The 23,356-nt window shown below is 48.8% G+C and overlaps 1 protein-coding gene across 3 annotated transcripts in view; it reads left to right on the forward strand.

Moving 5' to 3' along the window:
• The window catches only part of myo1b (myosin IB), a 55,825-nt gene that overhangs the window by 14,554 nt on the left and 17,915 nt on the right, over positions 1 to 23,356 (forward strand). For all 3 annotated transcript variants that reach the window (XM_084478611.1, XM_084478609.1, XM_084478610.1), the window contains exons 4-13: positions 7,554 to 7,648; positions 10,312 to 10,416; positions 12,479 to 12,525; positions 14,477 to 14,540; positions 17,130 to 17,228; positions 18,218 to 18,321; positions 18,566 to 18,713; positions 19,858 to 19,976; positions 21,503 to 21,589; positions 21,701 to 21,766. In XM_084478611.1, the coding sequence (XP_084334737.1) occupies positions 7,554 to 7,648; positions 10,312 to 10,416; positions 12,479 to 12,525; positions 14,477 to 14,540; positions 17,130 to 17,228; positions 18,218 to 18,321; positions 18,566 to 18,713; positions 19,858 to 19,976; positions 21,503 to 21,589; positions 21,701 to 21,766 (934 nt within the window). The remainder of the gene's footprint in view (positions 1 to 7,553; positions 7,649 to 10,311; positions 10,417 to 12,478; positions 12,526 to 14,476; positions 14,541 to 17,129; positions 17,229 to 18,217; positions 18,322 to 18,565; positions 18,714 to 19,857; positions 19,977 to 21,502; positions 21,590 to 21,700; positions 21,767 to 23,356) is intronic.

Raw genomic sequence — 23,356 nt, forward strand, 5'->3', positions numbered from 1 at the left:
AGGGTGCCATGGAAGGGCCTGTAGATCTGCGTGGTATAAGCCCTGATTAAAACCAGACTGCACGGGGAGTACGCTAATTGTAAGGGCTGCTCAGCACACTGAGAAAGCGTACTTTTCACTCGTGTGTGTGTGTGTGTGTGTGTGTGTGTGTGTGTGTGTGTGTGTGTGTGTGTGTGTGTGTGTGTGTGTGTGTGTGTGTGTGTGTGTGTGTGTGTGTGTGTGTGTGTGTGTGTGAGAATTATTAACATCCTGATCAAATTGCTCTCGGACATCAAAGTAGAAGATAGATAGATGTTATTTTAAAGCATAACAAATTATGGGGGGGGGGGGGCAGCCATTTTAAAACCCTTTCAATGCCAATCAGACCCTGATTGGACCTTAGAAACGCAAGGCACATCTCTGCCACATGTGGAGCCACACAGTGGAGAACGGCCCTTTTTTTCTTTTGTCTATGAGTGTTTGCAAGATGTTTGGCCTTATTGCAGCTGTAATCTCCTGGCATCTTTGTTCAGTTGATGCGTTGCAGATAGTTTAAGTTCATGCTTGTCCAGCCTCATTTCATTGAGCAAACCCCAGATATGTCTGACGCTGTTGAGGAGAGGCATTATGTGGCGGCGATCATTGGTGCCTGGGGGCCGGCCACGTTAATGGACAATGAACTTTGGACCTGTTTATGGAGTCGCAGCCTCACACCTCTGTTTGCATGCCAGAGTTCTGGTTGAGGACACAACAACAAAGTGCTGCCAAGGGAACAAGGATCCCATTTATGTATCGTTATGAAATACTGTTTTTATGGCCTATTGGTTATACTTTTTTATTGTCATTCTCTTCTTATTCTGATCTGGCATCAAGGGAGAGGTTCTAAACTTGTCGTCATTGTTTTTATTATCTTGCAATCACCAGACTGATGGGAAATGTAATCTGCTTCCTTGGTTTCACACCCAGTTTTGGTCGGATTGGTTCCAACAGAAACAAAGCTATGCAATGTTTTGTCTGACAATGCTAAAGGCTCTGCCTACTGTTTTCTTTGTACTGTTTTTCCTCATTTGATTAATATTTTACTTTAATTTGTTTAGTCATTTAAGCCAGCTCACCTATGTAGATGTTCTGCAACAGTCCTGCTGTGAGGTGTGATTGTGTTTTGGTGTTGTGTAACAAGAACCATTTGCTTTGACTTTGAGGCCGCCCACACAAGAGAGAGAGATTGCAAGATTGCATAATAGGTGAGATATGATGGCAGGATGTTCGATGACCTAGCTGTGAGTGTGTGCGTTCTGTCCAACAGTTTGCCATATCTCTGAAGTGTGATAATGCAATGCAAATCTCTTTTTTACATGAAAAAAGAACATCATTGTGTAGACTAAGCCTTGTTAAGTCTATTCAAAGTACGGACCTGAACAGTGAAGCTTTTCCCTCTCCACAGTTTTAATATTTGTTCATTGCCTAGATGATTGAAAACTGGGCACATTGCTTGAGGTGGCAACTGAAATCTAGGAGGGCCCTTTGTGATGTCACCTCTTGTAAACTTATTCGGCAATGGAGAAATATTAAATGAAAGTAAAGATACAAATACGCAGTTGTTTTCACCGTACTGTGTGTCGCCCCGTTGTTAAATACGGAACGGTAATTATCCTTGGGCCTGGCCTCCATTGTTTGGTTGATATTTGTGATCTTAAGGGGATGGTTTATGGATTCTCTATTGTTGCCAGGATCGCCTGGCATCTATGTAAAACCTCCTCCATTCAAAGCCTGAACAAAAGCTGGCAGCCTCTATCTGTGTACACAGCTTACATAACCATGTGACATGGCCCTAACGGGAAGATATTGACAACATTATTAGATGTTGGGTAAAATATTAACCAAGCCAATATCTAATGGAAGATCCATAGCTGAGAACCAAGGTCTTAACTGTTTGCAAACTTCTCAGAAGGGACAGTAAAATGATGAAGCCAAAGATTAATTTTGGTGTTGGTGGAAAGGTCAAATGGATTGTTAATTGTGTACTATAAATTACATTAGAGGTACAAAGGGTTTAAATACAGTCTTCAGACGATAATCCGATTTTTGATTTGACACAGTCTGGAAAAGAAACTGCTGTTGCCAATGAGTCTATTCATACAGTAATTTTCCTTCCCTGTGTTTGCTTTGTCGTAACATTCCTTAAAGTATTTACCATGACTTGGACGGTAACTTACCTATGTGGTAGTTTTAAACTTTCTTCAAATGGCGTTATGGTATGGAAACACACAAAAAAATCCTGTTGCTTTTTCTGATCTTAAGGTGATGATGGCAAAGTGCATATAGCAAAGATTTGAACTCATTTGGTCACATCACCAAAACCATTTTGAGCCAATCCGAAATCGGGATTGCAATTCGTTTTCTTACCACAGATTGTTCTTTCCCGAAGGTTTCTCATTGTTTCATGTCACTTCAGGTGAAGGAAACAATGTGCCTGGTTATTTCTTGCTTTACCTTACCAGTGGGTTTGGGAAATGCTCGTGATATGCTAGGGAAACTGGATGTGAGGGGAAGCCCCACATCCTTTATTAGTACAACAGGCAATCCGGTATTGCTTGTCGTACCCATAATGGCTTCAGCATCTAGACTGACAGAGCCTCTTGTTGTCGGTCTGGACTGTGTAGTAATTGGTGCCGGGTCGTCCCGAGGCCACTGCTTCCTCCCAAGATGTCCAGAGACTCTGTCCTACAAAGACCCTCTTAATGGCTGTGTGTCTAGTTGTAGCTGTAGACATCCTTCTGACTGACGAAGGCTACTCAAATATTGAGTGTCTTCCTGTCCGAGCAATATAATGCACCATTGTATGTTCAATTGACCTGGTATTCTATCTCTATAATCTACTGTATAGTTCTAAAAGGAAGGAGATCTGGGTTCTTGGGTAGGTGTGTGAGTATTCCCTCTCTATAAAACCCTCTATTTGGAGGCTTTAAACTCTATCTTTGGTCACTTGTCCACTCAGATGAGACATTCCCATATAGCTAAAATACCAAGTCCCTTGGGTCTAGTATTACCGGAATATTTCAGCAGATCCATTATTTTCTGATTTTCTTTCTTGTGTGCTGGATTCTGACATTCATTTAGTCCTGTGTAGTAGGTTATCTAAAGTGCATGCAACTCTTTATTACACAAGGCATATAAATGGACCTGGCACTTGTAAATTGCGCTATTTTCCGCTTCACTCTGTAGCCTAGTATTGGAGACTGAAGTTTAAGGTGACCAAAAGGGGGCAAGTGCATGTTGAATCCCCGAGCTCTGCTTTCAAGACCTTTTACTGCTGTATGCTGTGCATCCGTGTGACTGGAGGGTCCCAGGGGGGCTGGTCACGCTATCCACTAGCCCTGGGGCAACTGTGCTGTGAATAGCATCGGTTCTCTGTCGTTTTTTGGGCAGTTTTCTTCAGTTTTCAGTTTTCTGGCAACGGCAAAACAAAATGATGGCGCCATTCAACCAACTCTTGAAGCCTTGAAGCCTCGTCTTTATTTTCTAAAGGGCTGTGACCAGCGCTAAGCGGAGGTGGGCAGTCGGACGGATGGCCTCTTTATATCTGCAGCTCTGCTGTGTGTGTGTCAGACGCACGCGTTTGCACGTTTATAGAAGAAACTCTGCTTTGTCCACTGGTCAAAAACCTGTTTCTCTCAAGAGATGGGTTTCCTCAGCCCCCTCCCTGTTTTCTCTCCTTCTGTCTTTTCAAGAATCAGACCCAGAAACTTCTAAGTGTGCTCTCCCCGGCCACAGAACACAAAATTACTGAGCACTGAACTAGACTAAAGCCCTGAACCCCTTCTGAGTCATACGGGGGTCAGCTGAAGAGGGGGGGGGGGGCGCGCTGTGGGGGGCTAAATAAGCATTTAAGCAGCACTCTTTATTGGAGATGGCTTATGGGCCACAGGTACTTTGCCCGGTCTGTTTTGCTGAAAGACAAACAAAAGCTGCCCTGTGTTTTGTTGGGAGTCCACGTCTGACTGTAATGGTTTATGTGATGCTGCGCTGCCTGATTATTTATAGTTTTCCTGTCCCGTTTGCTGACGAGGTTCCCCTCCCTGAGTTTTTATAGCCGGACTGCCACAGATGGACGCCGTATGTCCAAACCATATTCTCCTATTCTTCTCGTGTGTGTGCGTGTGTGTGTGTTTTGTTTGTTTGTGGTTCTTGACGTGCGTATGTAAATCAAATGTGTTTTGAAGCACTCTGTTGTAGTCTGATGTGACGTTGTGCTGGCTGATCCTGACGATACAGTTTGACTCCACAAATCGACCACCAAGATGATTGAATGAACACAGAGTTATCCCTTTTTAAAGTAATGTCTTTTCAAACACTTTGTGTGACACAGAGTCTGTGTGGTGTCTAGCCAACACTGAGCTCCGCCTCCCCTTGCCACCTGGCCCTCCAGCCCCAGGAAAGAGTTTCTTCCTGGGCTGCAGGATCTGCATTCCAGCCGGACTTCCTGAAGCCCCCGAAGAAGCGACCTCTTAACAATGAGATCACCAGCTACTGTACAAACCACAGCTCCCCCCCCCCTTAGCCCCACTTTACACCAGCAGACCGGTTAGATATACAGTATATTTAGTTTGAGGAAAAAAAAGCCTTCCAATTTTTTTCATGTAAGATGGCAAAGAGTGTCGTCCGTCACGGTTCTGCTCTCTCTCTTCTGCCTAACTCGCCCGGCGAGTCTCAGCGGCCCCTAATAGCCGGGCTCCGTTCCCCTCCGTACGTTATTACTTCATTAAGGCCTATAAATCAAGCCTTCAGGCTGCGGTGGTGGTGACTCCGCCCTACCGTGGCCCTACGCCGAGCCTCTGCTCTGCTCCTCCGCTCCCAGCTGGGGCCCCCGGGGGGGGGAGGGGGGAGGGGCCCGACGGGGGCTTGTTTTCTGCCGCCTACCTCATGGCCCCGGCGTGTGTGGCTTCGCTGCCACAAGCGAGCCAAATTACAGCCCGTCGGCTGGCACGAAGGGCGGCCGCCAGGAGCCACTCCTCACCCGCGGCCCCAGGTTTCACCCCCCCCCCCGCCCCCACCCCCCCCCCCCCAGCACATGCAGTTCTGTTCAATGAAAGGCCGGCGGTAAGGTGTAGCTCTTTGTTGCTCCCGATTGCCTCCGTGCTTTGTCATTACTTTAACGTACAAATTGCTACTCAGCCCACTGGGTTTTCAAGGTCTACGGCGCGGCGTCCCTACCCCTCCCCTGCTCCCGCCAGTCACGCTAGCTGCCCGGTGCTGTACTGCACGCACACACAAAACGCTTCCTTTATGCTTCGTTACCCCCTTCTTTTAATTGTATTTCGTCTTGCCGACGTTGGGCTGCCGATTAGGACACCCCCTGCCTGCACTGGGCCCTCCCAATGCACACGCCGGCAGCTTGCTGGTCGATTCCCATTCTAATGTAGACCATGCATATTCATAAGACCTGCTCTCTGCTGCTGTTTTATGCATGGTCTTTTTTCTGGGGGGGGTGGAGGGAGGACGGCCTTCTGGCTGTGACATGCCAAAGTGCCGTGCGGCCAATAGCGGCTCACCGATGGAGAAGGGGGGGGACCGCCTACTCCAAAGCCCTGCCCCTTACCCCATTCGCCCTGCCTTATCCACGCAGGCCCCAGCCGCTCTCTGAGGGCAGGATAATGTGTCTGCGTGGTGTTTGCTCATTGTGACGACAAGGCTGCCGCACAAAGCAGACATCTGCTGTGCTGCCAGGCACTTTTCAGTGATTACGTGATGGTCCCACCCCCACAGCCTGTCGGTGAAACACAAAAGCAGGGGTTAGAGGGACGGGGGTAAGAGCTTGGTTAGAGAAGGGGCTAAAGCTGGTCTCGGCTGGTGGCTGTGTGTGATTGGGCTTGATACATTTGGTTAAAAGGAGATGGCGTTGTGGCCTGATTTCCTCAGTTCTGCATGATGAAGGCATTCACCGGGGCCTTCCATCTTTGGCCTCCCCGTGTCCTTAATATTTCTCGGCAACAATCAGCAACTTCTCAATGGCGGTCAATGAACATTCAGCCTTCTTTTGATGTACTATATGCTTCATCCATCCCTCTAACCATAGCTCATAAATTCACAAATTTGGAAGGCTATCCATCCCAAGACCTTGCTACTTATCGGTAGCCAGTATCACCGGCTGCTCACCGTTTTGTTTTCACTTTCACAATGATGCTGTAAACCTCCCCCTCAATTGGTTCGTCTTGTCAACTCGAGCTCATGTAAATATGATTGAAAGTCCCTCTCTGAGTCGGAAAAGCATGAAGCATTGTCTCAGTGTACGATGCCTTAGGGATGCTTATCCCTTAATGAATGACATTTACTTGGAACACTGTTGCAGTACACCTTCGATTTGACAAATGATGAAAAAGATTTGATGCCGTTGTACGTTATCACATCCCCGACTTGATTGATGATTTCAGCTCTTGTGATTCCTTAAGACCCCACTGTAGCCCTAGATAAGACCTTACTGATTACCTTGCTAATGTTTCCCAATTCCTTGTTGCTTTTCCTTTGATTATGCCCAACGACACATTCAGAGGGACTTTTTTTGTGTGGTAGAAGTTTTTCATCTGAGCGCTTGACCTACTTCTCCTGAAACCTCGCCTCTGTGTGATGCTCTGCCAGTATGGACAGCCCCGTCCAGAATTGACAGCGACCCTTCTGACAGGGGGTCCTTCGGGAGTTGCCAAATCCCACTTATCCCCGTCTATACCCATCACCGGCTCCTCGACAGAGGACAGGATTTGAGTTCTGTCAGGACTTGGGAGGGAGAAATCGAAACTACATGCTTACATTTCCCAACAATCACAGCTATTATTAGTCGTGGCTTTGGAAAGAATTCCTGAGAATGAAGTCGCAAAAAAAGCACAGACGAGGGGGGAAAAAGGCAGACCTCGCAGCCCAGTTTGAAGTCTTGTGGGCTCTTTGCAAAGAAAGCTGGAACAAGGCTTCAGTAGCTTCTGAGCAGACTACTTGGCTGCCAAAGGGAGTTGTACAATTGCATCATTTTGTAGCGTCATCTCTTAGCATCATCTTGCAGCATCATACTAGCTGGTTCCCGGGACGATTGTGTGAGGATATTGCCATAGGGATGTGACACCAGAGACCCAGGTTCCCAACAACCAGCGTGCATGGTTCCCATGAAGGGCAACACAATAACCAATGGTTCATGTTTAGCGGGTGGTCCAATTGTCCCACTTTCCCCATTGTGTGACTTTGCTGGAATGTGTGTGTGACAATGGATGACATGACACACACACACACACACACACACACACACACACACACACACACACACACACACACACACACACACACACACACACACACACACACACACACACACACACACCGTCAATAATAGGAGAAACTATTAAGTAAAACGCTAATCTAATAGAGCTCATCAAAGCTCCTGAATACGTATGACGGTACAACATAATTAATAATTAGCTTTCACTCCAGCCTTGTTCATCAATGTGACATAACTGATTGTTTGCCCTCCCTGTTGCCTAGAAACTCTAGTGACAGTGTGTATACTTACAGAATGCTCTTGTGGGTTGCAGCTACGCTCTGGCAGATGAGGCCTACCGCTCGCTTAGGGACCAGGACAAGGACCAGTGCATACTCATCACCGGGGAGAGTGGTGCTGGGAAGACTGGTAAGTCTGGCGCTCGCCTCGCCCGTACCACCACACACTGCTGTTCCGCCATAAATGTTCCCTGGTTCTTTGGTTTTTTTTGGGGGGGGGGGGGGGGGGGGGGGGGGGGGAACGTTTTTTGTATGTTGTGTTTTACAATAACGGACCCAAGGAGATGAACAAACCAACTAGCTAATGGCTCCCCGGAGGCCTTGAATTTGCCACCGGCCTCTTTTTTTTGTTCTAGCGAACAGCTGCATGTTCAAAGCTACGTGAGGCCCGCAGAGAGCCATGGCTTCCACACCACTGTTTGATAAGGAAATTGGTCGCTGCAAGGACTGAGATTATGCCATGTTTTCGCCTTGAGGCCACCAAGATACCGGTTCGTGTTTGTACCCAAAACGACCACTTTCACAACTAAAACAGGGTTTCCCCCCCCCCCCATTGCACAACAACTATAAACATTGTTCGAAGAAGGATAGATATCTTGGATTGCAGAGGACATCCTTGTCGGTACACTCTATACTTTATTGTTTTTATTGGTGTATTTGTTGCTGAAATGCTAAAAAGAAAACGCACAATAGTGTCTCTCTATGTGGAAGCGATGATACAACTCAAGTCACTCTGTATACAGTGTCTTCTCTATGTGGCGCCACCATTTATAGACATGTTGTGTCTATTAGTATCACTTCCAAACGTATGACTCAAGGGGCGTGGTTCCTACTGCATGACACTCGGTCACCCAGCTTACCAGTGTCTTATCCTGGCAAGATCACTCACATTCCAGTAGGTGAAGCCTTTCCAAGTTAAAGCAAGTTTAGGTTTATTGTGCCAGACTATTGTGCCACACAGCAGAATATCCTCTTGCGGTTTGACAATTTATTATTAAACTATAATAGGTTTTACAGGAACAAGAGCGAGAGAAGATAAATGTACACCATGTTTTTTTTTCCCTTTTGAGATTGGAAGAATTATATGTATCTATGCGTCTAAAAAATTTTCCCATGATCATGCTGTATTAAACTTATACCCTCTGCTTGTCTAGACTAGAGAGTCAGACTGAAACTTTTTCAAGCTGAATAAAAACAATCACAATTTTGATCTGTGTTACTCCCATATGGCCCTGTGTAAAACGTCATCGGTGGCTGGCCTTTATATCACCAGAGTTGGTAAACCAAAATAAAGGATGATAAACAGAACATGGAGGCTGACTCGGGGAACCTGCTTATCTGTGAGACAGCAGATGCTGTTGATACGGGCTGGTCAGATGAGCCTTTTACCAAGCACATCATTGCGTTTTTTTTCTGAAATGAACAACAAATATTACAAGTGACCCAACATGAGTTCAGATTAAAAGTGGTGCAGAACATTTCAGTTTTTCATTAAAGCTTTAATAACTTTGCTCCATAAAGTAGACCCGCTTGGATTGTGGGTAATCTTCTCCATCATGTGGGACAGCCAAAGACTGCCCGCCTGCTCCTCTGTAGGTCACCAGCCTCGCTGTTCGGGTTGGGTAGCGTTCTCTCTGCGTGAGGTTTAAGATCCCACTGATTAGGACGGTGGAGTTTGGACCAAAAATGTTATCGGGAGATGCCCGCATAGCCTTCGGCGAGTGTTGTAAAATCCCCTCGCCTTAGACAGATGGCAAAGTGAGATAAATCTTTATTTTTTTTAACTTTTCAAAGTCCTGCCTGATATGACAAATTCCTCCCTGGAAGAACGAGGTACAATGTCTTTTTTTCCTTTTCTACCCTTTTTGTAAGACCCGACATCTGATCTGGTCTTTTATCGTGGCCGTTTTGGTTGCCTTATCGTCGTCAGGCTGTGAAGAATGTGAAGTGTGTCCGGACATGTCTGGCTGCTGATGCCCATCGGTGGTCCCCGCCCACAGCTACTGTCGTGCGAGTTCCCCCCACCCCCCCCCCCCCCCCCCCCCCCCCCCCACTGCTCCCAGCTCGGCCTGGCACCAGTGTCATCATGCGTCTGGTTTTGACGGTGACGCGTGCGACGGACAGATAACCCCAGACGTTGGCAGACGCTCCTTATGAATCATGTTCATTTGCTCCAGACAGTGCAAGATGTCCCCGGCGACGCGGTGTCATCTCGTAATCAAAAGCTCTCAGAACCTCCCGCCGCTGACGTCGGTGGGCCGTGGTTTTGGCCCCTGCTCACTCCTGGGTTTTGAACAAGCCGAATGAAACGGTGGTCCATAAATGCGTCGTGACGCACAGATTAAACTGTATTGCTTGGCGGTGAACATTTACAGTTTATGTAAGGAGTGGACATTTTTATGCTCATTGTGCTTGGCGTTAAATTAGAGATATAAAGCTAATGTGTTTGCTTAATATCTGCAATCAAATTGTCTTGAGGTGAACGCAACCCTGGTCATCACATCTGTTTAGGGTTATGTTGGTTCCCATTGAACTTTCATCATATTAACGATGATGATGAAGATCTGACGTAATAATGATCCCCATCTAAGCAAACAGGCAGGGCGTCGGTGTGACCGTGTGAAAGTGCGGGGCCTCTTCCCCCCGTTCTGCACTCCAGACAAGTCCAGCCCTCCCCGCCCTGCACCAAATGGGGCTCTGGGGCCATGATGTAAGGGGAACTTTCGGGGAGACGGTTGTGCTAATGTAAATGTGTGTGTGTGTGTGTGTGTGTGTGTGTGTGTTGCTTCCCAGAGGCCAGTAAGCTGGTGATGTCCTATGTGGCGGCGGTGTGTGGGAAGGGCCAGGAGGTGAACAAGGTTAAAGAACAGCTGCTGCAGTCCAACCCTGTGCTGGAGGGTGAGTGATGATCCGTCTGGCCGTGTTGGTGGGCTGGCACGGTACCGCGGGGTCTGGGGAAGAAGCTAAACTTCCCCGAGCAACAGCTCTGTTGACGCTGCACCCCGTGACCACGTGGCCGAGCGCACTGGCGGGTAGCAAGCCAGAAACAGTTTTATTTAGAAATGATGGTATATATTTGATATGAACATATAAGTAATACATTTTATTTGTAGAAAAGTATATATTTGGATGCGTTCAAAATGTAAAATATATAAGAAATAATAATAATGATTGAAAATATTAATAATAATAATTATTATTATGACTAAGGAAGCTTAATTACAATGAGTTACGGTGAAGGGGTGGGATTAAATAAGTGTCAACTTCTTCCCACGCCTTTTCGAACATGTTACTCAAAACAGTGTCATTCATGTATCTAATTATGCTTTCTATTTTGTGTAACATCATTTTCTAATTTTCTTTTCCATGTTCGAAACTAAAATGCCAATCAATCAATCAGAAACAAGGTTGATCAAGAAACCCAAAACGTCAGCCGCCCTAAGGTTGTTCTCGGCTTTACAGAGGGCAAATCACACCATTGATCAGACTTGGAAAATGTTTCATTATTTATAGGAAAAAAACGATTATGCAACATCTTCATCCTGTCCTCCACACCGGGCCCTTTGATCCCAACGCCATGCGTCTCTCCCCAGCGTGCTTGGCCACACATGTAGGGAGGCCCGGCCCGCGGCCCCGCTCCGCCCGGCGCTGGCACGCGGACAGCTGTGTTTTTAATTGCGGGGAGGTGGGGGGGGGGGGCGAGTAGACAGGAAATGCCCATGAACGACAGAGCTGTGTGCCAAGGGCCGAGCCACAGGCAGAACTCCGGCACATCTGCAAGAGTTTAGCCGTGGCCTCTGTAATGGCTCGTAAAGCGGGGAACGGGAGAGCCCGGAGATCACCTCCGCTCGCAGAACGGAGCGGACCGGACCAACGCCGCTTTGTCTTAGCGAGCGCACAATCCGTCCGCTCTAAGTGTGTGTCTTATCTTCATGATTTTTGTTTTAACAGGGTTAATGCCTTCCCCTCTTTAGCCTCCTGACTGTTCTCATAGCTATTTAACGTGATTATATTATGGCCAGTGCCGCGGCACCATGGACAATAACTTTCCCTACATTATATAAAAAGATGTGGGCTAGTATTACATCTATGTATGTTAATGACGGCCCCCATTGCACTCTGAGCATTCCTGGAAGGAGGGATCACCAACTGTGTGTTCCTTCTGCAGATTTCTTCCTTGTTAATTAAGGGAGTTTTTTCTTGCCCTCGGGGTGCTAGGGTTGGCCGGGTGTCATAAATAATTGGCCTGTAAAGCCATCTCATTGAGACTGTCAATGAGATGAGGGGCTATACAAATAAACTTGACTTGACCATTATCAAGGTGTTAAAAACTAACATTCAAAGGTCATTGGACTTTTACGAAACGTAGATAGTATTGTGTTCTACTCTTTGGGCTGAATAGCAGCTTTATTGCACAAATGGTATCAGCAGTAACTCATAGTAGTTCATACAGCGGTGCGCTAACAAAGTTTCCATGTTAAAGACACGGGCTGGATGGGGGAGTGACGAGAAAGAAAAGGTCTGACAAGAGAACATTCCCCGCTGAAGCACACAAGCGAGCGCCTGCATGGGAAAACTTTGGTCTAGTTCAACACAGACCTTGGCCAAAAGTCTTTGTTACACCATGACAGCACCTTTTCTATTGTGTGGATGCAACAACTTGGCCTTCATGTGGCCACATCAGCGGCTGTATTCTGTCCTTTCCCTAAGCCGGTAAACCAAAGCACTTTGCTTAATCCAACCCGAATTATGAGGCTTCATCAATACAAATGGCTTTACGATCCAGCCTGCATGGGATTGAAGGCTATTTGGGGTGATGCACCTCATGGTTTGGGATCAAGTATTATTAGGTCTTGGGCTCTGGAATGGCTTTTGCATTGCGGTCAAATTAGTCTGACTGGTTTGTTTGCTTAACATTGCAGTTAATCCTCTGCCCCCCCCCCCCCCCCTTCATTTTCAGCCTTTGGAAATGCGAAAACTGTGAGGAACGACAACTCCTCCAGATTTGTGAGTATTGTGTGTGTGTGTGTGTGTGTGTGTGTGGTGTTCCATTCAATTGAGTGTCTGCACCATTTTCAAATTAGGCTGCATTTGTGGAGGATTAAACCAGGGCTCTGACTCTTCTTCATCCGGACCGACCACGGTTGAACCGTTCACTCTGTTACCGCTCAGTTACTGCTTCTCTCTGTCAGCTTTTTGAGCTGGAGGAGGACTCTTGGACTATCGCCACGTTCATATGTTCATTAAAAACATTATTCTGCAACAATCACGACTCGTGGTCGTATCGGTTGTGTGTGCAAGGCCTGTCAAACAGACCCCACTGCAGGCGTTTGGTGCCTCGGCAACCCAATCACTTCATTGGCAGCGCATTACAGCGTTTCAGGGAGCTATTCTTGGTCTCCTGTTTTCATTTTCTGTCCGTTTTATGCTCATCTCAGATTTCCAACACGGTATGACTCCAGCCTCTGTCCTCCGCACAGAGCAGCCACTGTCTCCCTCTGCTACGGGCCTTGATAATATTGGCGTTTGTGCACAAGCTGGCCGGCGTCTTTGCTAGTGTGCCGGCAATCTTGGCAGCTAGTTGTTTGAAGGGGGGAGGGGGGGGTTGGGGGGGAGGTCACGGGGGATTCAACTGCGCCCTGAAGTCCTTTGCGTGGCCCCTGTGGCCCCTGTTGTTGCTCACTGCACTGCAGACCGGGTTCAGGCGTCCGGTGCCGGACGACGACGCACACGTCGGTCACTGCGTCCCCGTTTTACAGCGTGTCAAACTGAAAGCTAGCGCGTGATGCGGCTGCACGAAACCGAAACGAGGAAACAAACACTTTTTTTTTTTCCAAAAGGCTGGCGGGGTTTTTAATGTCTCGTAAAAATGTCACTTTTTAACTGTTACCGAGGCTATAAAAGGCCCTAACTATAACCAAAGACTTTCCAATGCTGTTTTAATCATTGATATAATGGCGAGTCATTAAGCAAGTAGCGGTCTAAAGTGCCAATAATGTTACTTTACAACCACAGCCGGGTATTTTTTCCATGTTTTTTTTTTTTCCGTCCTTAAAAATGAGAAGCACGCTTGTCCTTCTGAAATGGCACCAAGAGCTCTGAGCGTGTCGTCACAGCTCGGGGCTTACATGCAGCCATAACAGGGAGCATTACGGATTAGGGTCCTTCATCAGCTTATATCTGGGTAACCTTGGAGGGAAGGGCAGATGGGCACCTCACGCCGCACCAGATGCTTTTCCGTCACCACGGCCTCTTCGACGTTCAGAAAAAGGCCCGGAAGCTTCTTTGAAGGTTGTCACTTCCTCTGTCATGAATTGGATATGAATGTTTTTTCTGTGTTTTGGGGTTTTTGGCCAAAGGACGCCGTTGGCCACAGCGGTGCGCTGCAGCTGTCTGTTTTATAAATACCACAGTAGGACGGGGGGGAATAAAGAGGGTGGTAAAAAGTTAGTGTTTGAGACACAGGACTCACTGTTTGGGCTCCCGAGATCCGCATCGGAAAGGCAGACAAGGCTTCCAATAGTTTGTCTTACTGCTTTATGAATAGGACTAGATAGAAAAAAAAAAACATTTCCTCCACAGAAGCCAATTACTTCTGAGGAAACGGTGTGAGTGGCTGCTGTTTCGCGATTACGGCGCCATCTCCTTGAGACCGACTCTTATCTGCTTTTTTGTGTGCAAGTGGATCTTTTAATTGGGTCTTCGAGGGCCCACGTGTGGCCGAGGTGTTTTTGTTCTGCTGTGATTTTTGCCGGTGAAGTCACAGCCTCATGACATTAAAGGCCTTGAAAGCACCGTCCTGACTGACTGTGCAGTCCCATCGGTCCTTATTATCTTATTTTGTCTGTGTAAAATGTCAACGCTGTACTGGGACCTCATTGTGTTTTTAAAATGTTTTTTATTTAATTTACATTCAGTTTGATAATGGTGGTTGGTTTTTCACTTTTTCTCTCCAAAGGGGAAATACATGGACATCGAGTTTGACTTCAAAGGGGATCCACTGGGAGGAGTTATTAGTAACTGTGAGTACCTTATTTAATTTATATTAGTACCTTTTATATAATTTATATTCTATACATCAGTTTGTGGGGCATGGCCACAACAGCATACTCACTCACTCACTCACTCACTCACTCACTCACTCACTGGGACGTGGGGTCAGACTTTAGAAGCTCTCAATGCACATAGCTGCGGCAGAGCTGAGAAAGAGTGGAGACACCGCTGGGTCAAGGCTTTCATTGGCCGATCACCGTGGAAGGAGGAGCCACCAGCGGGTTGGTAACCGCAGACGTTATGGCCGGGTGTGTCCGGAGCAGTTGACCTGCAAATTGAAAATCGATAAAATAATTAAACAACCAAAACAATTTCCACAACATAAACCTGTCCTGTGTAAACTCGTCTTTAAGTCTCTTCTTTTTTTTTTCTCCAACAATGAAACTCAAAGACTCAAAAAGTTGCAAAGAATGACAAAGAATTACTTTGGACGCCCCCCTTCCCCTCCCACCTCTCTCACTCCATCATTTCTCCCCGCTTCCATCTTTCCTCTGTTCACTTTGTTTTGTCTGTGTCCACCACTCTGCCTGAGGTCATGGAAATACAGACCTGCCGATGTCTGTACCACAAACGTGTGTGTGTGTGTGTGTGTGTGTGTGTGTGTGTGTGTGTGTGTGTGTGTGTGTGTGTGTGTGTGTGTGTGTGTGTGTGTGTGTGTGTGTGTGTGTGTGTGTGTGTGTGTGTGTGTGTCCATCTGGGGGCTGGAGTCACGAGACACCCAACAGCTTTGTAAACTCGTACACTCTCGCTCGTTCCAGACGGCCGGCGAGACGCAGACAGATTGTTCTGAATGAAACTGGAAGGCAACGATGCCTGGTGCTTTAGCAGTGAACCGTCTCGTTTCTGCTTATCTGATTAATCGTTTGAACAGCTTTCAGACTGGGGAGGGAAACGCTGGGGGACGCATTCTGGGATCTCACACGCCAACCCGCTGTTATTTATTATTATTTTTAAAGTGTATTTCACGGCCGGGAGTTGTTTTGCAGTATCCCTGTGCTTACCACATTCGATGACTCCGCCTATATGTCGTACTTCTCTGTACTTCTCTGTCTGCTCCTCCTCTTTTTTTTTTTTAAATGGGAGGTTTTGTGAAACTGAGCGGCTCAAAATGCTCTCCCAGCAAACCCCCGTCTGGGTCTGCTGTAGCGTGTGTAGCTGTTCTGTTCCGGAAAGCAATAACACGAGGAGTGGACAAAAGGTGAAGGGTCGCGGCGGAGCCCCCCTGCGGGGAGGAGTCGGGATGTGTTTTAAAGTTGATCCGGTGTGTGACTCCCGGCCTCGCTGCGGCGCTCTGCTCGCCCTGCCGCCCGCGGGAGTCCGTCTGCCAAAGTTTGAGGCCTGCATGAAATAACTTAACAAAGTGCAATAGACAGCAAGAGGTTGGGTCTTCCCCCCCCCCCCCCCCCCGCCCTCTGTTTGGTCTTTGATAACAGCTCTGCACTTGGGGTGCGCAAGTCGCTCATAAGCTGTCGTTGCATAATGAATAAGCTGGCAGCTCCGGCACGTCTGAACCCAAACAGGAGCCTGGCTCCCAGGGCCTGTGGGCGCCACTTTAACATTCATCGCTCTCCCCCCCCACCTCCCCTTCTCTGGCTGGAGACTAAGCCCCCCCCCCCCCCCCCCACCTCCCCTTCTCTGGCTAGAGACTAAGCCCCCCCCCCCCCCCCCCCTCCCAGTGGTCTGGCTCTGCCTGATCCCAGCCGCTGCCCAAGCAGAGAAGCGGGCCAACCCAGCGCGGGATGGGGAGGGACGCAAGGCAAGGACTTTCTGTTGGTGTCGTCGTGTGTGCGTGTGCGCTCTCTCTCTCTCGCTCTCTCTCTCTCTCTCTCTCTCTCTCTCTCTCTCTCTCTCTCTCTCTCTCTCTCTCTCTCTCTCTCTCTCTCTCTCTCTCTCTGGCTCTCTCTGGCTCTCTCTCACTGTCCCGGCGCACTGAATGCCTGTGTGGTGAACTGTGGCAGGGATGTAAGTTTCCCCTCACACTTAATGGCACACCTCACGTCGTGTCAGCCTCTCGACTACACAGCCGGCGTGTCATGGCAGCGCGTCGTAACGCGCCGTCCAAGCACTGTTTTGGGGATCAGAGGAGAGGCTCCAGGCTCGCTGGTTAGATGGCAGCGGCGCGGTGGGTCGCTTGGATCAGGTAGCGCGCTGCTCTTTATTCAGCAGCTGAGGAGGAACCAGTGTTTGTTGTTTCTTCCTCTGGGACGTCCTGTCCCGCGACGCTGGGATTTACTCATTCATGCAAGCGCACCGCTCACACACACACATACACACAGATATTAGGCCAAACCCACACGCAGCCTGGTTTCCTTGGTAACGTGCAGTATTTGGTTGCAAGTGCATGTGAACTCGGATCTGGGCAGATGTGGTTGCGAACAATAGCCTCATAGCGTAACCGCTTGAGGAACCAGATGTATCATATCCTACCAGAAGCTATTCTGGGAGCACCATTGTTTTTGTTGAGATCTCTCCCTCTCTCTCCCTCTCTCTCCCTCTGCCTTTCTGTGTCTCTGTGTCCCTCTTCCTCTCCCATTATTTCCACCATCTCCTCTTTTTAGATCTGCTGGAGAAGTCACGCGTGGTGAAGCAGCCGAGAGGGGAGAGGAACTTCCACATCTTCTACCAGCTCCTGTCTGGAGCCTCCGACGACACCCTCAGTGAGTGGCGAAGCGGACATGAAGACATTGAGTTTCAGCGGAGAGTAGAGCGGACGAAATATTGCAGGAACTGGAAAGGATGCTAATAGTATTAGTGAGTCAGGCCCGCGGTGGTGTCCTTATGACTCAGCGAGAAGCCACAACGCTGACAGAGCTGTATTAAAGAGCCTCAAGCAACATCAGGAACACACTTTTTTTTATTTCTTTTAACTCAAGTTTCCCCCCCGCTAAAAGCACGCTTTGTGCTCAGGCACATGTGCTTAACACGTTACCATCTTCCTGCCAAACCCAAGAATGAGGAAATAACCAAACGCGCGGACATGAGAACAAAAGCCTCTGGAACCTGTTCCCTCTATTTGCTTTCCTGTGAAATGGAAAAGCATTGTTTGACGGCCCGGCCGACGGCACAAACACCATGACACTCGGCGACTTCAAGTCAGTCCTCAGATCAGAGGGCTCAGGTTCGACCGCCCTTAATGCGACTCCAAATCAAACGCGAGCGAGCCACGGGGGAGAGGAAGAGATTCCCTTGATACCAGATACAGTGTTCCTTTTCCTTCCCCCCCCCCCCCCCCCTCTCTCTCTTTCAAAGAGATCCATTTAATCTATGTTGAGTAATGCGTGCACCGCTGCGTGCCGCCTCGCCAAACAGCTCTGCGATTCACCGCATTAGGAGATATCGATTCAGGAGCATCAGCAACTTAAAAAGCCTTGGCTTTCTCAGTCTGTGTCTTTGTCACACAAGGGTGTGTGTGTGTGTGTGTGTGTGTGTGTGTGTGTGTGTGTGTGTGTGTGTGTGTGTGTGTGTGTGTGTGTGTGTGTGTGTGTGTGTGTGTGTGTGTGTGTGTGTGTGTGTGTGTGTGTGTGTGTGTGTGTGTGAGATCCTCCACCAATGTGCTCGTCTGATATGCTCTAAGCTGTGACCTAAACTTAATTTGTTTTTGTTTTTTTCAAAATGTAACCGCAGTGTTTTGAAACCGTTCCCCCAGGAAAGCTGAAGCTCGACCGAGACTTCAGCAAGTACAACTACCTGAGTCTGGACTCGGCCAACGTCGCCGCTCTGGATGACGCAGCCAACTTCCGCACAGTCAGGGTATGATGGCATCCCCGTGTGTGTGTGTGTGTGTGGCTGACGAACGCACACGGCAGACGTCTCTTCTTTACTTTGACGAAGTCAAACAGAAACGCACAAACGTCAAACAAAATCACAAACTCAAAATGAGAGCACCTCCAGATTTCCATTGCGTTTACGTGAGGGGGGGGTGGGGGGGGGTTGGGAAATCTCCACGACTCTTGACGCTGCTGTTCCGCCCGCCCGTGGCGCTCTCCCTTCCCAGAATGCCATGCAGATCGTGGGCTTCATGGAGGACGAGGTGCAGTCGGTGCTGGAGCTGGTGGCGGCCGTGCTGAAGCTGGGAAACATCGAGTTCAAACCCGAGTCTCGCTCCAACGGCTACGACGAGAGCCGCGTCAAAGACAAGAACGGTGAGGGCCGACGGTCCAGGGGTCGTGTCGACGGCCATAGGTCTGTGTTAAACGCCCTGGCCGAACCACGGATAGACCAGCTACTGAGAATAGAATGCTTTCAAACTATTTGTTTGACAATTTAAAACCAGGTAACCTCAAAACGTTTTCGGGAAAATCCTTGTTAACTCTGCGGTACACATTGTATGTTTTCACAACACTTGCATGACATCCCCCCCACAGATGACTCCGTGGTAGAAGGTACCTTGTTGTGTATACCTTGCTGTGCGTACCTGTGAAGTCTCCCTCCTCCACCACCACCAGTCCTCGTCTTCCTCCTGTGTCGGCTTTCTGTTGAGACACTGCCCCCTATGGGTGGCTCTGCTGCCCGGTCCGGCGCTCGTGTTGGTGTGCAGCTCTCTAGTTACCAGCCTCACTCTTAGCCGGTGGCTCCTGAGTGTTGTCCTTAGTCACACACCTGTTTGCCATTAGGTAAATTGGGTATTTGCATTTTCCTCCCCGGCACAGCCCGGCATGTCGCTTGTTGCAGGAAAATTCCAGCCTATTCATTTACTCTGCCACAACAACAGTCTATTTGGTTATAATTAAACATGGTCCGTACCGGAAGCCTAGCTGGACTCCTACCCGGGAGTGACTAATGAGATTACTGTTACCAGAGCAATCGACGCACGCCGTTAACCCAGGCTCTCACGGGACAACACGAAACAGACTGGCATTGGGATTTTGGGGATGGTTTATGGCTTTCCTCCTGAATGTTTAAAACCTCAGATCCGATTAGAAGCAGACTAGCAGAACAATATTTACCGAGACATCAGCTCCACATTTTTTAACAGGAAGCGTTTCACCATGAGCAGATGACAATTATCTTTCATTGAACTCGTATTTTAGATGATTTTCAAATCTGTGTCCCATCAACATGAACTAAGAGACGCATTCACAGACACCCTGATGGTAGTGGACAGTTTGATTTGCAGATGACTTATTGAGATGAATGTGAACAAAGCTTAAATTTGTTATCTTCCTTTTATCCTTTTATCCCCCATCTTAGAGCCTGTTATTGCTCATGCTAAACAGGAACTCTCTCATACTGTGCGTGTGCGTGTGCGTGTGTGTGTGTGTGTGCGTGTGCGTGTGTGTCCTGCAGACCTGAAGGAGATGTGTGAGCTGCTGGGGATCGAGCAGTCGGTGCTGGAGCGCGCCTTCAGCTACCGCACCGTGGAGGCCAAGCTGGAGAAGGTCTCCACCACCCTCAACGTGTCCCAGGTCGGTCCCCTCCCCCCCGGTCAGGCGAGGACGCAGTCTTCCCCCTTTTCGCCCCCCACCCCCCCGCCCCCCCCCCACCTCCCGTCCGTCCCTATCCCCGAGAGCCGCGTGTGTGCGGTCACACGTGCATACACCTCCCTTCCCAATCCCAGAGAGAGAGGCGTGCGTGTGTGCGTGTGTGCGTGCGTGCGTGCGTGCGTGCGTGCTCCAGACACACGTGCGCACACACACTCGCCGGCGTGCAGGAAATTTTGCCGTCAAAATTTTTTGACGGCACATTACGTCCCGCTGAATCACTCCGGCGGCCGTCGACCCAGATACCGGGAGTCCTCCATTAAAGATGAGCGGCGACGCGGGAGAGAATGTAGGTCACCTCTCAGCGGCCGGGGGGGGGGGGGGGAGTTCATTCCCATCTCCGGGGGAGGCGGCGGCGGCTGCAGCGAGATGATGCAGATGGGGCTTTAGCTTTAGAGGAGCAGAAAATGATGCCGCTATCACGCCGCCGCCGCCACCGGAGCGGGGGACGTGAGCACCCGTGGGTGTAGGTGTCGGCGTGGCACCCTCTTTGTCTCGCCACGTCACTTCTCAGCAAAGGGGCAATTGTTGAAGCGGAAGGAGGAAATAGTTTTGACTCTTTTTTTTTTGAGGCCTTTGTCTGGGCTCCCTTGAAAAAGAGGCTAAAGGTCTCAATGGGACTTACCTGGATAAATAAAGATTGACTAAATAAAATAAAAAAGTTATGACTGTGTTGCTTGCTCGGACTTGAATGTTTAACTTGATTTGGTAAGAAGGGTATTAAAAAGACGTTGCTGATCCCGCCATCGATTGCTCAGTGGGAAAGGTTAATCCGGTTTTAACAGGCTTTGTTTTAATAAAACACACAAAGTCAACAAAGACTGGGCAGACGCAAACAGGACCTTTATGAGCATTCTCAGGGCGGGGGCTCGGCGCGATATGCGGATATGTCCGTCCCAAAGCATTTCCTCAGTCTATTGAACCCTTGAAGCCCTTGAGATGGAGCAGAGTAATGGGTGTCATGGTGGACTGTGCACTCCCTTAGCTCCCTCTATTCAAGACCACAGGCCTCTAGTCCCAGTGACTCCCGGTACGGGTGTGCTTTAACATCCGTCGTCCGTTTGGTGCGAGCGATGAGCTTGCAATGTGACACAAAAAGTTAGTAGTAATTTGTTTTGTTTCGTGCCGTACAATATTACAAAAAGGTGGCGCTCAGTAGCTCAGGAGGAAGAGCGGGTCGGCTGGTAAACGCAAGGCTGCTAGTTCGATCCCCCGGCTCCTCCTAGCTTGAGTGTCGAGGTGTCCCTGAGCAAGGCGCCTCACCCTAACTGCTCCCGACGAGCCGGCTGGCACCCTGCATGGCTGACACCGACGTCGGGTGTGTGAATGTGTGCATGAATGGGTGAATGGTGGGCGACATTGTAAAGCGCTTTGGATAAAACCGATATATATATATATATATATATATATAAATGCAGGCCATTTACAATCCTTGTGATGGTTTCCCGCAGGCCTACTACGCCCGTGACGCCCTCGCCAAGAACCTGTACAGCCGCCTGTTCAGCTGGCTGGTCACGAGGATCAACGAGAGCATTAAGGTAGTGTACCGCCACAGGGGTATGGCTCCTCGGGGGGGGGGGGGGTCTGCGTGGACAGGCCATGGGTCCCCAGGATCTCCCCGCGTTGACCTCTGACCTTTTCCCCCCCAGGCCCAGACCAAATCCCGCCACAAGGTGATGGGCGTTCTCGACATCTACGGCTTCGAGATATTCGAGGTGAGGACGGATTTTCCAAAACGTGTGGTGGTGTTTATACATAGTTTTTTTTTACCCTTTACAATATGCGCTAATTTCCGAGTGATAAAGCAAGACGCTGACGAGCAGAAACCTTTTGTAAACGCTGCCCCTGAGACACTGTTCCAGCTGCTTCGGATGAGCCTGCATTTGCATGTTTTGATAAAACGTCCCAGAGCTCATCCCTTGGAGTTCTAGGGTTGGGAAAAGGGTACTGTCCAAATCACTCTTTATTTTTTTCATATTTTATCTTTCCCATCTGTTTATTTGTTCAAGGCGCATGTCTCACAAGTGCAAGCTCTCATACTTCTGTGTGTCACCACCACTCACCGCCAAGCCCTCCCTCTCTCTCGCCCTCCCTCTCTCTCGCCCTCTCTCTCTCTCCCTCTCTCCTGAATGTCGTGTCATGTTGTGTTGTGTGTTGGGGGCCAGGACGGAGTAAGTACCATCTGTCCTTGGGGAAAGGGTTCGCTCTGCCCAGTCTGCATGCTGTGATCCCGAGGATCTGTAGTGCTAATTCTGCTCCTCATGCAAAAGAAAAAAAGATTATGATTCAAAATAATGAAAAAACAATTAAAACAAAAGAAACCAAGCCAAAGTGTTGCGCTGCGGGCAAAGAGACGATGGCTCATTACAGAACGCGAATAGTGAAGTGACAAACATTGTTGGCTTTTTTGAATTTAAGATGAATGTGGTAAACTGTAGTTTTGTCAATTCAAAATATTGAAATGAGCCTCAGAGCCATTTCTCTGACTTTTTAGCCAATTTTCTACCCGCGTTGCATCATTGAATGCAAAGTGTATGTAAATTCACAATGCTTAATTTCCTACATGTCGACTTCACGCAGATCTCCCCGCTAACCATTGGTCATTTGCATATACTACCCACATTGTAACGATACGAAGCTGTTTGGAAATCTGAAAAATAGTCATTTTTAAAAAGCTAAGCGCAGAAGCGAGATTTGTTGAGCTCCATTTAGCTTTAGACCCAAAACACCAGCCTGTATATTCACTCCCTAGAACGCCTTAAAGGGGACATATGATACCACCAGCTGTGAGTGTGATTAGCCATTACGGGCCGTTTTCAAAATCTGCATCACAGGTGGGCGTGTCCACCTAGACGTGTGACGGATAGATGAGCAACGTTTGCTACAGTCCACCGGGCAGGCTGGTGGACTGATCCATCCAGCGCACATCTAGGTGGACACGCGCACTCGTGATGTCAGAAGAGGCCGATTTTCATAGCGGCTAATCCCACTCACACAATAGGTCACCTTTAAGTAATCCTCCTGTAGCCTCCTAGCTTCTGCGTCGCAGATCGAGCCCGTCCCGTCTCTGCCTTCACGCACACCGCCGCTGGGACGCCAGTAGACGCGCTTTCGTTTGCCGTTGTGTGTTTTGATTTGGAGACTGCTCGGGGCGGCGAATTGATTTCCCCGCGGCGGCGGCGGCGGCGGCCGGGAGGACGGCGTCCTTCAGGCCCGCGTGCTCCGCCGGGGAAAGCAGAGCGTCGTCCTTTGGCCCGCTTATCTCCTAGACTAGTCGCCTCTAACCCCCCCCCCCCCCGAGAGTG

Source organism: Micromesistius poutassou (genome assembly GCF_964030765.1).
Source record: "Micromesistius poutassou genome assembly, chromosome: 14".
Classification (NCBI taxonomy): Eukaryota; Metazoa; Chordata; class Actinopteri; order Gadiformes; family Gadidae; genus Micromesistius; species Micromesistius poutassou.